Raw genomic sequence first — 15,527 nt, forward strand, 5'->3', positions numbered from 1 at the left:
GTACGTTATATCGAGTGACGTTATATCGAGGACACGTATTTGGGACATGTAATCAAGGCCCAACCGAGCCAACACATCTCTCACCGGCACATTGGGCTGTCTTCCTCGGGCGCGAAGGGAGTTTTCTAAGTTCAATCTGACGAGAAGATACAGCTCGCACGAATAAACAACGGACACAAACGCAGAAACAAGGCAAAATAAACATGATTACTTATGTCAACCAAATTAACGCTATTTAACCGCTCTACAATTTGTTCTTAGACACCCAACTCCTATCTTTTGAAAATTTCGCTATAATATGTTTCCTAGCAAATCGTGGCGATTTCTAGTGAAGGATAATTAACCTTAGAACTTGAAATATCCAAAAAAAAAACAAACAAAGAAGAAAAAGAAATTAAAAAAAAAACAATTGTCTTGAAGGGAAAATATTATACAAAATGTATTAAGAAGAGAATGAATATTCGTGATTTTTTTTTTCCAGATGTTAGGAATAAAGTCAAGTGTTCAGGTATTTTGGTTATTGTTAATGTTATATTTGTAGATGTGTTTATCCTTTTTTGAATGCGTTATGTGAGTGAGTTATTTTTCATGACAAATCGCAGTTTAGAAGCTTATAAAAATTGAAAAAATTAGATATCAAAGCGGCTATGTAAGTATTTAGATAATTTATTCTTACATGCTGATAAAAAAAACTCAGCCAAATCGGTTGAGTAGATCCTGAGATATCGATACCACCAGCTTAAAAGACATGATTTCGAGAAAACACATTCAAAAATTCGTACAGTAATACTTCATATATCCTTGAGGTTACCTCATACTTTTGGCTGTAACTTTCCAACGAAATCAAGTATCGAACAATTCTTTTAGAACAACATTTCTGAGGACATAAGCTTCCCAAAAATGCAAAAAAAATTGATTTTTTCGAGGGTCACCCCTTGAAGTATGGATGGAGGGTCATCCCTCGAAGTATGGAGGGGCACGGCATGGCCCCTGTGTCAAATCGCACGCACTCTAATCTCATTGCTCGATTACGGGGAATGAGAAAGCGGAGTCGCCCCAAATTAATACATGATACCGAGGTGAGAAACGGCGCAACCATATCGAAAGCTCTCGGGTTAGGGAAAGTTATTGATCGAAGAAGGGCAGAAGTCGTTAAATGAAGAATGTAAGATTTTCGATATTTTGTTTCACTATCTGTTTCTATCTGTAAGAAAAACATAGTTTATTCACACTACTGATTTGTCCACAGGAACGTGTCTACGAGGAGAAATACTTGGGACTACCGCATGGTACAGCCACCACCACGCTTATCTCACCGGCCACATCATCACAGATCTCCTCGACATCGGCAGTTCTTCCAGTATAAACAACCAAACAGCTGAAAACCGAAACGACACGCATTGATATACCGATGCCCCAAGTAGAACAGCAAGAATAGTTCGATCAAAAACCAAAAAAAAGAAAACATTTCAAAACAAAACGAATGCAACCATCATTCGTAGAGCGACAAAACATATTTACTGAAAAGTACATTCGAAGAAACTAACGGCAGCTACCACTAGAACGAGACAACCAACCAGCTAAATATGAAAATGAACAAATAACAAACGACAACAAAAAACAAACACTTAAGGTTGAGAGACTAATAGGCAAGCGAAGAAAAAAAACATCAAAACAGAGTTGAAAAATATTTTTACTACAGTTTTTTCACGTTTGAAGTGAGACTTACTTTGATTTTTTTTTAAAGCTACATAGAAAGAACGTTGCAAAGAGGGAAACGAAGTTGCGAAATACATCCCCGAGAACTGTAATTACCTCTCCTCCGTTCACAATTTTAAAAGTTAATAGAGTCCTGTAAAGTCCTGTAAACTGCGAGAAAGGAAGATGAGAATAGGAAGAATACAATTTTAACAGGTATGAGGGGACAGGACAAAAATCATTCCGATACCGACTCTTTCAAGCAAAAGTGGTTGTAATTTCATCAACAAATCTCGCCGAAAAAGATACAACGGCACTCTCTAGCTTACACAGTCATCGTAACTTCGGTAATTGGGAGATGACGTTGACAGAACACCACGAAGATTGAAATTGTTTTATTTTGTTTTCGCAAAGTGAAAAAAAAATGCACGGACAAGAAGAACGTGAGAAAATATTCTGTGCCGAAGGCACAGACACATACGTTGATGCTATTAAAAGAAGGTATATATATACAAATATATATATGAATGTTTTATATATTTCTAGTTTTTTATACATATCCTGCAAAATTACAAAAAAGTATGAAAATGAGAAAAATATGTAATTGAACGTAAAAATAACAATGCAAAACAAGAAGTTTCGTGCATTGCGTTACACATCTCAAGGGCTGTCCCCTATGGAACATTTGATTTTTATTTGCAACTTCTCCCGAAGGGGAGAGGGGATGATTTGTTGTTAATAGATGCGCGAATGCGCGGATCGTTCGAGCGTTATTTCCACTCCGACTCCGACGAAGAGCTGAAGACTAACTTTGGTTTTTTGGTTTGCCCCAAAAGTGCTGCCCAAAGTGAGGTTGCTCCAGCCCGACTTTCGGGCGAGTGAACTTTTTGTGTACAAATATTTTCGGTTTTCCCAAAACACGCGTTACATTCAAAATGTCAGATTTGATCTGAGTGTTGTAAATATTGTCTGAAGCAGAGAAAAAAAAACATAGCAAAAATGATAGTGGTGATTGGGGAGGAAGTATATTTTTAATTAAGGTAAACTACTGAAACTCACACACATAAGATGTAATGAACGCATGTTGTGTCGGAAGGGGGGATGGGAGAAGCCGTACGAAATCGGATAATAGCTGAGAAATACTATTAATGTTACGTTTTTTAAAATGAAAATTTGAGTCCCACACAAAACCAAATATTGCTAACAGAAAGAGTAGCACAATAACCCGTAAAAAAAACAACACTAGCGTTAAGACAAACAAAAAAAAACACAATGAGAGTGAAAGAGTTTAACTCGCGCGGGATTCAATCTATGAGATTGGTTAGTAGCTGGATTAGTGAAGAAAAATGGGGAAAATCGCATCGTTTGTTAGGAATACGGATTTTTTTTACTACAACTAAAGGCAGAAATGACAACAATACTTAAACAAACTTTAAAGTAAAGCCAAGCCAGCAAATCGTGAAAATAATTAGAGTAATTATCTGCAAAAAAGAAGAAGAAAAACAGTAATAGTTAATGTAAATAAAAACATTCTTTCCTAGAGTTGCGGTCAACAACTCATTGAACCGATACATGGAGACAAAAAAAACTATTTAAAGAATGTGGAAAGTTATGAATTCAAGTGAAACAATGTGCCAAAAATCTAGCCGGAAGGCGACACGGACAAGGCACAAACCACACATACAGAGTAGGCGTTGACAGCTGTCAAACTCTCGCGCAAACCCTAGTCTGTGTCGATGCGTGTCGTCTGGTGTCCGTTGATCCCTTCGTGAGGCGTAAAAGTGTATAAAAAAATATTCTGCTCACTAACAAAACCAAAATATAAGAACCGTATATAACACATAGAACATTTTCGAACGAAACATATTTTCCGGGTTCACATGGAAAAAGACTGATTTGATTCCTGAGTTTTTCTCACTCTTGAATGTTGTGTTTAGTCAAACAGTGTAGTGGGATAGGAAAATGAAGAAAAAACTTGTTTCGTTATTTTGTTCAGTGAAAATTCTATGTAACCTTGGCAAGCTTGGTGTGAGAAATTGCGTGCAACATTGCACGCACTCGTTGAGTGCTTAATTTGACGGAAGTGAGTTTAGCGATTCAATTCAAAAGTGGAAAACAGCGGCGGGCGTAAATTGAGTCCATATTCATTTGTATGACGCAAAACCGTTAGGATTCTGCTGATTTCGCTCCACAAAATGTGCATATTTATCATTTACTAGCTGATCCGACGAACCTTGTCCCGACCAAAAATGATTTTTTCATATGAACACTTCCAAACATTCACGTTTGTTTTACTGGGCGAACATTCGTGAATCCAATCGCAGAGCTATTCATTGATTGATTGCCCTCAGACCCTTTAAAAATTCCTTTTACTATAAATTTCCTAGGACTTCTACCAAAACTGAACATAATAATATAGAATTATTTTCAGACACATTTCTCGTTTAAGATTCTTCAATCACTTGCAAACAACATGTTTCTCCGTTACATGGAATACATGTTTGGTACAGAAAGTATAATAAAGTAAAGACATCTCAATTCAGATGTGATCCATTTATTTTTATATAGATAGCACGAAAATCATGAAATTTCACTACCACAATTCATTTCCACTTTCGAACAAAGATCAATTTCGTTAGCGCAAACATCGAATGGACTGCCAACGTTTATCACGATGTAATTGTAGAACATATGGGAATACAAGTTTCCGAGTGGTCCCAGTTCAGAGTTTTCCGAAAATTTTTCAATTGTCATATTTAGTTTGCATGTGTGTTCCTGGAGGGACAGGACCTCACGAGTAATTGCAGAGAAAAAAACACGTGTGCTCGGTTCGATGTCAAGATAGAAAGTGATTTTACACCGGGGATGCCAGGTTATTTTTTCAAATGTCTTCACATGGAACGAAAAATGTCTTCAAATGTCTTCACAATCATATCTGAGGAAACTAAAATTCTAATATTGGTTGTAACTCAAACCATATCCTTAAAACTAATGATTGAAACGGTACGTAACCGGAAAACCTCGAATTGTGAAGTGATCGTTTGAAAGATCTACGTTAATCTATAGTATAGGCCCAAAACAATGAAAATACAATGTCACAATCATTCGAACTCTCTAGCGCAAATGAACTAATGTCTTCTAGAGACTATATGTATTCGGACCGCTTGATGTTCTGCAAAATTTGAAGTAAAAGTCGCTTTGTTGTTGAATTCATTCTATATGTTTATGGATTTTCAGCTTAAAAAAGGTTGAAAAAAGCATGTGAATGACCCATAGACAAATGTCTCCGTTGATTACTAAGAACAAAAGTAAACAAGTGACATGACACTGAGACAAAAACCGAATAAAAGCAAGCGAATGACACTGAGACAAAAACCCTGCCCTGTCTTCGCAAAATCAAATGTCTTCACAGTAAGTCAAATGTCTTCAAAATGAAGACATGTCTTCAAACCTGGCATCCCTGTTTTACACGTCTATTTTGTACAGAGGAAAATATAGGTTCACAGTACAATGCAAGCTCAATTTAATTGAATTCTGCGGTTACACAGTTGATATTCGCACTTAACCGGGAATTCAAGCTGTGCCCAAAATCTTCTATGCTTGTACAAAAACTGGGAGATGCAACTGGTTTCGTGAGAGTATCGGCTTTCTGTTGATTTGAACTGACGAATTGCAATTTAACTGGTAACACTAACAGCACAAAATGATGTCCTACATCAATGTGTTTCCTTCTGGGAGAGTAACCGATCTCCTTTTCTGCCAGACAAAGCGTACTGCGGTTATTGCAATATATTGAAATCGACCGCACAACTTCAAATAACTCAGCATGGATTTCACGCCACCAAAGTACCTCCTGTGACAACTCCAAAACACGGATTCATCACTATATTGAAAATCCATCCGGTGATCGATCGTCTCGAGTCTTAGTCATTACCCCAATCAGCATCGCTGAAGCCGCTGAAAACTGCCTCATTTTGCTTCCTCATTCAAGTACCATTGAGAAATCGTAGAATGCCTTTGACTGCTATCCAGTGAGTCTCACCAGGACTACTGCAAAAATTGCTGACGGCGTATTGCATATGCGATATCCGGCGGTGTAGATCTTAGTGTTAGCTAAGATCTGTAGTTCACCTACTAATTCACGGTACGGAATATTCTGCATCCTTGTCTTCTCTTTTTCTGTCTTCGGTTCCAACCGCCGATTCATCTCAGCAGGCGTCGAGATCGGTTTACTATTAACCATATTGAACCTCTACAGTAACTCATCGATGTACCGTTCTTTATAGTTGGTTTCGGATGGACCAGGAGAATTACATAACGATTATTGACGCGACCTATTACAAGCGATAAAATATGTGTCTTTGTTCTCACGTGTTTTTGAAGTGTTAAGAAAATGGAGATTAGCTAAAGATACCATGTGTGTATAATAAAGGTGGGACAACAAAGATGCAGTGGTTGTCATCTCAACACCCCTGTTCAATCACAATATCGACCAAGTCCCAGCAACTAACGTAAATGCTTGAAGGGCAGGCCCTGCAGTATCAATTCCTGTAGAAAATGGTACTTCGTATCGACATGCTTCAGTCTGCCGTGGTCATGACAATCTTCTGTAATCCGGATAGTAGACTGATTGTCTTCATGTACTGTTATCGGATCCTCGGTCCTCGAGCCAAGATCCCGAAGCAATCGTATCATTCACATCGTGTGATAAGCTGCTGTGCACAAAGCTGATAAATCAGCTTCCGCAGACGATAATGAAACGGTCTTTTGCTTTCGTGTAATCCAACTAACCGTATAATTTAAATATGCAACCAGTTACGGAACGACAATCAACCAACTCGTTGGCCCAAATGCATGCTTTCCTTATTCGCCAATACCAAAACAACTCGAAAGATATCCAGCTTCGCTACTGGAGAGTACGTCTCGTTGAAGTAGGACCCTTTTTCCTGCGTACCGGTCACCAGCTTCGCCACTTCCATGCTTAGCTCGGAAGACATTTACAGGTAACCGCAGTTCGGCCCTCAGGAAGGCACGTCAGCGTCCAGGTGTTGTTACGTCTCAACGATCTTCATTCGCCTTCTCCCAACGATCCCAGTCATCGCGCTTCCGCAGCTCAACAATCGTGCTCGGAATGTTATTAATAAAATTCACAGCACTCAATGCGAACCCAGGGTACTCGACCTCGGAACCCTTATGCCATTCCGGGGATTTTCGGTCACGAGCTGTTCGACCTGCATTACCGACTACAGGTTCCGCTTCTGCTTCCAGATTTGGATCCTCCACAGCTGAATCTTCCAAAAACTTCCGTACTCTTCATCAGAATGATCCTAATCCGGTTCAGCATAACGATCATCCGATCCATCAGTATTTCGGGATATAGACTGGAAATTGTCCTCATATTTTGTCCTATCAACAACCTTCGATGGTGCTTGGATTTCCATAAACATCACGTTACGAGCAACGACGATTACTTTTTTCTTTGTATCCCATATCCTGCAGTCATTCGGAGAGTAGCCAACAAATACGCCTTGTCAAGACTTCGGATCCAATTTCTTTCGCAGTTTCTTCGGAATGTGAGTAAACACTTTGCATTCAAAAACTTGAATTTTTGAAATATCCGGCTTTCGCGATCCCCACAATTCGAACGGAGTTTTGTTCGAATCTAAAGGTGAAAAAAGAATGCCGCGTCGTGCGTTGCTTCTCATCAGCTGTCATTGCTTGCGTTTTGTACTAAAACATTCACCCGACGCAGTCTGCTGATTTGCAGTCACAATCTAGCATTCGCTTCACCACTTTTCATGTAAACAAAAACAAAATAAAATTCGTATGAAAATCTTGTACTTGTTGTGTCCACGGATCAGTTCAATGTTTTTAAAAACAACACATTGACATATCCGCGCTGGCGGCGTTGAGCTTCGTTTACTAGTTTAGGGGAGCGTGAAAGAATAGCTGATTTTCAGTTGCAATGAACACATTTTCCAAATTAAAATTATGAATGTAAATTTGTTTTTCCATATCAAACTAGTATTCTATTTAAATGAAAAACATTTTTGTTTGCAGGTGGCGGCGGAAAAGTCTCATACGAAAATTGTTTATGAAGACAACTCTATATTACGATGAAAAAATTCAGCAACAATGTTGGAATTGTTTAGCCATATGGTTGAATGAAAGTCAGAAACACGTGTTTCAAGTAATCAAATAACATGATGTGAAAATTTTCATTCAAATTTTAGAATTTAAAAACCGGCTTCGTGTCTTCTAATCTGATAGAGATTACACTAATGAGTTTGGGACCCAAATTATGGCCCTAATATGAAGTTGCCACCAGACGTTGTCATCGCAAATTCGGCGCAAGCAGTCTAGAACAAATGTTAACGTTTAGTACAACGATGCTAATAACGCAACGCATTATTGTGTTCGACTAAATGGAAACACATATATTTAAAATGAAGTGTCAAAGCACAATTGTCGCAACGCGACGCATAGCGCGGCATTCTGGTCCCACCTTAACATCCATGCCTCTCACGCTAAAGGTCACGAGTTCAATTCTCACTCCCGACATTCTTCCAAAAATAGAAGTAAAAGTGACGAACCAGCCAAATGAGTTGAAAGTCACTATAATACAGATAAAAAAAACACTCGGAGTCTTTGAACGACGGATGTTAAGAATTGGTTGCTATGTTGAATAATCCACCATTTTGTTTCGTCGTTCTCGCTGAATTTTATAAACCGGACATTCACTGCTCCAGGCAGAGTGATCAGTTTCAATATTCAGTTTACGCTCAACTCGCAATTTCGCACAGTTTGCACATTTTTCTATGCGAGATTTGCATTCTTTGATCGAATGGTTATCACTGCAAATAGGGCAGATAACTTTTCCTACTTTACAGTCGACTATTTTATGATTGAATCCGCAGCATTATGGAGGCGAAGGATGTACCACGAGCTCACGCAACTTACCGGCGAACCCAGTATCCAGAAAGTGATCAAAGCTGGAAAGCAACGTTGGGCAGGACCTGTTTCAAGTATATCGGACAACTATCCTGCAATAATGGTGTTCATCGAGAAGCCAAATTATACGAGACGACGAGGAGCGCAGCGAGCAAGGTGGTTAGACCTAGTGGAACAGGACATGGTGAGCACGGGGTGCCATCGAAATTAGAGAGGGATAACCACGGACCGAGTTAGTTGGAGGAAAATTGTGAATCAGGCCATGTTGTAAAGACGTTAAGCCAAAATGAATAAATAAAAACGTGTCAACTTACGCAGCAATCTGATCTGATCTGAACGGATCATCTCATCATCCTGGAATATATAGGTGTTTCGTTTTTGACACTTTCAGGATAAAGGACGAACACGAAATTATTGCGACACATTCAACAGGGCATAACTTTTTTACCATTGGGTAAAAATCAACCAAATTTCGCACACTTCCTCATTGATGTGTATTGTCTACATACAGTCAAACTCGAAGTCGTGTTTTTCGATTCAACGAAAATGGAGGTGAACCAACGCAAGTCGAGATAACAAATTCTTTCCAAACACCTGGAATTTCCTGACCTGTCGCACCGGCAGTTGGGAAAAATGTTGAACATTCACCATTCAACCGTCTCCAGAGTGTTGAAGCGGTTCCAGGAGCGGTTGACGTTGGACCACGGCAAAGGAGCTGGAAGAAAACCAGGACCGGAGAACAAAAAGACGTAGGGAAAGGTGAAGCGAATGATTAAAGCAAATCCTAACGTCTCAAGCCGTGATTTGGCTAAAAAGATCGGCATGTCGCAGGGCTACGTCCAGAATGCAAAGAAGAAAGCTGGACTACATACATACAAGGTACAGAACTTCCCAAACCGCGATGAGCGGCAACAATCGACGGTTAAAACTCGGGCACGGAAGCTCTACGAGAAGATGCTGACAAAATATGGCTGGAGTGGTATAAGGCCAATTCTGTCCATGTTGTTCCAAAGAACATGAACCCGCCAAACTGTCCGGAGCTGCGCCCGGTGGAGAAATACTGGGCAATAATGAAGCGGGAACTTCGGAAGAGCAAGAAGACAGTCAAAGACGAGAAGGACATGTTAAGAAAATGGAAAAAAACTGAGAAACTGGTACCGGATGACACTGTAAAGACTTTAATGGAGGGCATCAAGCGAAAATGCGTTCAATTTTACACTCAAGGCTCCATCGATTAACTTTTCTTTTGTTTTTTGGAGTAAATATATGTATAAAACTACCCTAAAATTTTGGTTTGATTCTAAACATTATAAGAAAATTGGCATGACATTTTCGGTGTCGCAATAATTTCGTGTTCGCCCTCTATGACGTGAGACGAGTAGCGAGATGTAACTTTCAGAATTATTTACTTTTTGTTTGGTTTGCTCTAGCCAATTACTTGTAACGGCCCTTTCCGGATCTTCTGGATCTGGTAATCTCCTTCCCGGTATATGCACAGCATTCTCCTCCTCCCTAACCGAAATCAGTGGAGCCACAATCAGCGTTATTTCTTATCACCATCGCCGTAAGCTGATAGTACTCTACGATGGTACGATGGAAACATTTTCTGGATGTGCCTATTATGGATGTATCTTTCAGCCTTTGTTGCTTCTGGTTCAGGAATTCTTGGAGTTTGGTGGCGATGCAGTAGTGAAGATCGTAAAACTCATTACGGGTAAAGAGTAAAGAACTAAGCAGTCTGAGCTTCGTCTCTTTCAAAGTCGGAGCCAGAAAGCAACTGAAATAAATTGCCTTATGTACCGATTCGTAGCCACAGAACGTAGTCTTCCGTATGTTCGAGGAGCGTCCAGAGAACATCGTTCGGATAAATCAGCCAAGGTCGGACACGACCTCTACATCGATGATGCAATCTTAGCACGGCGTATTGTCAGACATTGGGACGCACTAGAGTTGTCATTATATCCTCGATCCTCCCACCGTTGTCGAGCCATTCCTGCCAGCAACCCGCATCCGGCCAAGTCCTACGTGTGGGTGTGGTGATGGAGTCTCCCAACTCCACATCGCCAACATACTTGTCCTAACTTGAACCCTCTTTGCCTTCAACGACTCTTGATCCGCCCTTCGAATGCAGTCAACCTTCGCCAACGTTATCTGAACGACCTTCGCTATTCAGCCGGACTCTGGGACGCACTGAAGTTGGTATCATGATATCCCACGATCTAAATATCAACCGGACACAAGGACGTACCGAAGTCAGCATTATGGGAGCCCTCGATCCCCTCATTGAGTCGAGCCATTTCTGCCAACGACGAGGTCTTCCAACTCGGCACCACCGGCAAGTATGATTCCGTTTTGCCCTCAACGACTCCTGTTCCGCCCATCGATTCCAGACCTGATCGATCGTCGCTTACTACCGGGACTGAGCAACGCTATGATATTCCAATAGGCAAAACAACTCACAACTTTACGATCTTCTCGCCTGGACTAAACACGTGTGCCAACGATTACGCGCCATCGGATGGCGCGTACGACATCATTGCGTTCTCTAAAATTAGGTTGCACAATAGAAATCACTCGAGTCAGATTTTCGGTCAGCAGTACGAAGTTTTTCGAAGTTCCCCGTATGACAGTCGTAAAGCCTTTGAAGGCTGCGATTTGTTGGCAGTTCGACAAGATCTGAAGACGCGGATCGTCGAGTATATCACTGTAGAACAGGTCTGGGTGGAAATCGAACTCGTTGGTCATAAGCTGTCTGGTCTGTGTGGTGTACTTTCTTCCTGATCGTATCAATGACTCTTCTTTGATTGGAGACCACATCAAATACGTAGAAACTATCTGTGGTTTCGCCGCTGCAGTTGATGAAGTGATAACTATTGGTGACTTCCATTTCCCAAGTCTTAGGTGGCGTTCTTGAACGCATGATTTTCCATTTGCTGTTCTCGCGCACTTACAGATTACCTCAATCACCTCGGAGCTCCTGGACAGCTACAGTACTGCAACTCTTCGACGGATCAACAGTGTACCAAATGAAAACATTCGCTTACTGGGCTTGTGCTTTGTCAGTTCCACAGACCAAGCTCCTAGTTTTGTGCTAGCACCGACCCCTTTAGTCAAGGTTGTACGGCATCATCCTCCATTGCTGATATCGGAAGCAGGGAAAGGAGCTGCCTTGGGAAGATATTAACGTTACCTGCAGAACAATTTTAGGAGAAATCCGAAATCACTTTGGCGATACGTCTACAAACAGCACAAGAAAGATGGATTGGTTTCTACCATGTCGCACGAGAGCACGGCTAGTTCAGATACGAAAGTGATATGTCGATTATACTCGAGAAAATTCTCCTCTGTGTCTTCTGATCGTTCACTATTTACAGCGCAAGTTGCTTCCGTTGCCAGGAATGTTCCTTCATTGTGCTACTCTTTCAGCGGCTGCGATATTGAGGTATCCCAGATACAGACACCGCCGCCGATAAGTTAAAACCCCCTGTTAGTCCAGGTATGGTATTGGATGGTATTCCATCCATGCTTTTGAAAAGATGCATAAACAGTTTAACGACGCCATTGTTGCATCTTTTCCGACTTTCTTTGAGCTTTCCTGAGCTTTGGAAAACAGTCGAAATGTTTTCGGTGTATAAGAAACGTGATAAGCGGAACGTTGGTATTTCATAGTTTTGTGCTATTGACGTAGGACTACGTCTTTCATTTCTGTACCGGAGTTTAAATTCAACGTTTCGAAAACGAGAGAGTGACGCTGGAATGCAAGGTTTTGAACGTTAATACCTCTTTACCGGCAGAATGGAGTGGTATGACAATCACATCATTCGGAAGATTAAATGTCAAAAAGTTATATGATTGTACCTTATTGGTCCAAAAAATCGTTTCAATAGCTTAAAAATTGCTTTGAAAAGAGGCTATTGAAATCATAACAATCTAGCTTATTGATGATGATTGCTTTTGTGGTGTGGTGATGTTCAGGGCCACCAACAAGTTCTAAATAGTTGAATTTCATGCTAATAACAATCTCCCATCTTTCTGGTAGCAAACGGTTTCCACGCTGAAAGAAGGACTGGTCTTTTGAGGAAATCCAGTAATCGATCCATTTTTGGATAGGAGGAAAATCGCTCAGCCAGGTCATGTGTCATCGACCGAAACAGATGGTAATCGGAGAGAGCGTTGTGTTACTTCCACCATTTCTGCAAGTTCTTCGTAGAAATTTATGTTTCATTTGTAAGGTAGCCCTCCCTTCCAGAGGCTTCCAGAGGTCTCAAACCATCATAAGAACCTTCCCGGCTCCAAAACCCCTACATACAAATAGTCGCGCCGATCGGTTCAGTAATTTCCAAGTCCATAAGGATCAGACAGACAGACAGACAGACAGAAATATACATATACATAGATAGATTGCTTTACACTGTTCGAGCAAAACATATGAAATGAACACACTTAAAAATTAGCAAATGGACGTCATCCATTGTTCGTGTAATTAATAGTTTCTCGAAGAAGGAGAGGTCTTTCTCAACTTGTCAGTCCAATTGTTTTCAACCTTTCTGAACCATTTCATCGTATGATGTGGTGCCTCTTCAGCACTGCAGATTTTGCTCGAATGATAATTTTTTGTTTGACTAAAGATTATTATAAAACAAGCACATTGAGAGCGAAAAATGTGATATGGACTCAGCCGATCAAAACGAAAACTGTCATAGCGTTAATACATTTTTCTTGTAAAGCATTTATTATTGTATTTTGGAAACAAACCACTCGTTCTGTTCTCGGTCACACTCAACACTACGAAAAAATTTGCTCATATATCATTGTATAAATTTGACAATATGGCGATTGAATATTGAGAGGAAAAAAAAATACCTGTAAAACATAACACATTAATTCCGGTGTTTCAGCCGTACTTGTCGTGAAGCCGGAGAAACATCTCACTATTTTCTCCGACCACGACCAAAGTACACGCGCTGCCCTGGGGAAACGTGGGAGGGGGCCGCGTCCTTAGCAAAGGGTACCAAACACTTGAATGAAAAGAAACACGAGAGCAACAGGACGAAAACCCTAAAAACATCGCTGCGGACGCACACTGCTATTGGGTCAGGGATAGCCTAAGAGTGACTTGGGCTCATGAATCTTTTTCGCTTCATCCCTACCCGGAAGTACTCACGTCCCACGGTGCCAAGTGCCGCAACCTGTTGCCAATTGGACGCTCGCTCGCTACCACTTTCCTTCCCTGTGGGTCATCGGAAACAGGCTTTAAAGCAAACAAAAAAGTGTAAATCATTCTTCAAGAATCTATAAAACATAATCGACAACAGAAACAGATTCGATTGTTATCTGTTTGCAAGTGAAGAGAACAGAGGGAAAGAGTGTGTGTGAAAGAGAGAAAAAAAATCAAAGTAACTTCTATTCCGTTTTCCACACATAAAACTATACTCAAGGTGCGCGTTTTAGTGCATACAGAAATGGTAAACACAGACAGAGTATAAAAGATATTCCAGTTGATTTTTTGAAACACCCATTTGTATGAAGAGGGCCAGGCAGGCCGTAACGTTGTAGCGAGGGGGAGGCCATAGGGACAAGAAGAGAAACAAACCGAGCACATTATATTTATTGAAGAACAAAAATCCCCCAAACGGACGTTTCAAAACTATGCCACGTGGCTTCCTCTGCAAAAGGCGCGTACTAAACGTACCCGCCACGATATCATGTTGTTGAACAAAATTGTTTATTTACTTAGTTTGGGAAACAAAGAAAAACACGGAACAAACATTCCATGAAAACTTTATTTTTTATAAGAAAACAAGAGAAAATGCAAAACACACTAAACGTCATTTGAACACACAAAAATTGAATGAGTGGTAAAATGAAACTAATTTTTACTCTGAGCAGAAACAAAGCAACAACGCAAAGAAACGCAGAGATGGGTGATTCATTTTGAAAGACGTTTAAAACGTAAAAACCAAACATACCAACTAAACAAACTAATTTAAAGAAAAAAAAACCAGAAAGAGCAACGTAGTCGATAAGTGAGACACACCCAACCCGGAAGTCCCGTTTGATAAGCAAAAAAATTGCCTCCGTTTTTGTGAAATCAGAGCACTTCCGCACAGTGTGCGCACACAGACAGGGTGCGCATCGAGGGGCCTCCCCTCGATTTTTTTTTCGTTTGTTTTTGGTTGGGTGTGTGCCGTCAATTCAGTAACACTCACTCTCGCACACACAGAAGATTCGCGCGCATCTAGATCAGACGGATGCGGAAGAGCAGGGAGAGTGATAAACGTGCGTGCGTGCTACTGAAACAATGTTTTTTTTTATGTTTTTATAGAGAATAACAGAAGACAGAAACTTTAGAGAATACAAGGAAAAAAAATCAAAGAAAACGTTAATAAACGAAATAACAAAACTTGAAGTGGGACGGGGGGCGACAACAGAAATCTGTGAGGAATTAAAATGATAAACAAAAAAAAACACAATAGTTGAACTAAACACACTTAACAAGGAACGTGCAGCTTGTAATGAGGAGTAAGGATGATTTACTAATACTGTATGGTGAGAAATGGATGCAATTCTGCAGTGCGCCAACGGAGATAGCGAAGCAGAATGCAGAAAACAGGAAGAAAAATATAAACAGAGAAGAAATTGAAAAATAGTACACATAAAAACGAGAACATTAATAAATGTATTTTAAATGTTAGATGTGCGGTCATGTGCGTGAGTACGAAAGAAAGCCATTTTCTCGATTCTGTGAAAATTTTAACCATTTTTTCTATCGTTGGAACCAGCTTGAGAGTTTTAGTTCGTTAAATTTAATTTCCAAAATTTGATTTATAATTAATCATGAAATTGAAACCGATGTTTATTGTAAAACAAGCTGACCC

The 15,527-nt window shown here is 40.3% G+C and overlaps 1 protein-coding gene across 2 annotated transcripts in view; it reads left to right on the forward strand.

The window, feature by feature from the left end:
• The window catches only part of LOC129763501 (low-density lipoprotein receptor-related protein 4), a 99,632-nt gene extending 84,515 nt beyond the window's left edge, over positions 1-15,117 (forward strand). For both annotated transcript variants that reach the window (XM_055762626.1, XM_055762625.1), the window contains exon 10: positions 1,250-15,117. In XM_055762626.1, the coding sequence (XP_055618601.1) occupies positions 1,250-1,366 (117 nt within the window). In that variant the 3' untranslated portion in view covers positions 1,367-15,117. The remainder of the gene's footprint in view (positions 1-1,249) is intronic.
• The last annotated feature ends 410 nt before the right edge of the window (positions 15,118-15,527 follow it).

The sequence above is a fragment of the Toxorhynchites rutilus genome, chromosome 1 (assembly GCF_029784135.1).
Source record: "Toxorhynchites rutilus septentrionalis strain SRP chromosome 1, ASM2978413v1, whole genome shotgun sequence".
Lineage (NCBI taxonomy): Eukaryota > Metazoa > Arthropoda > Insecta > Diptera > Culicidae > Toxorhynchites > Toxorhynchites rutilus.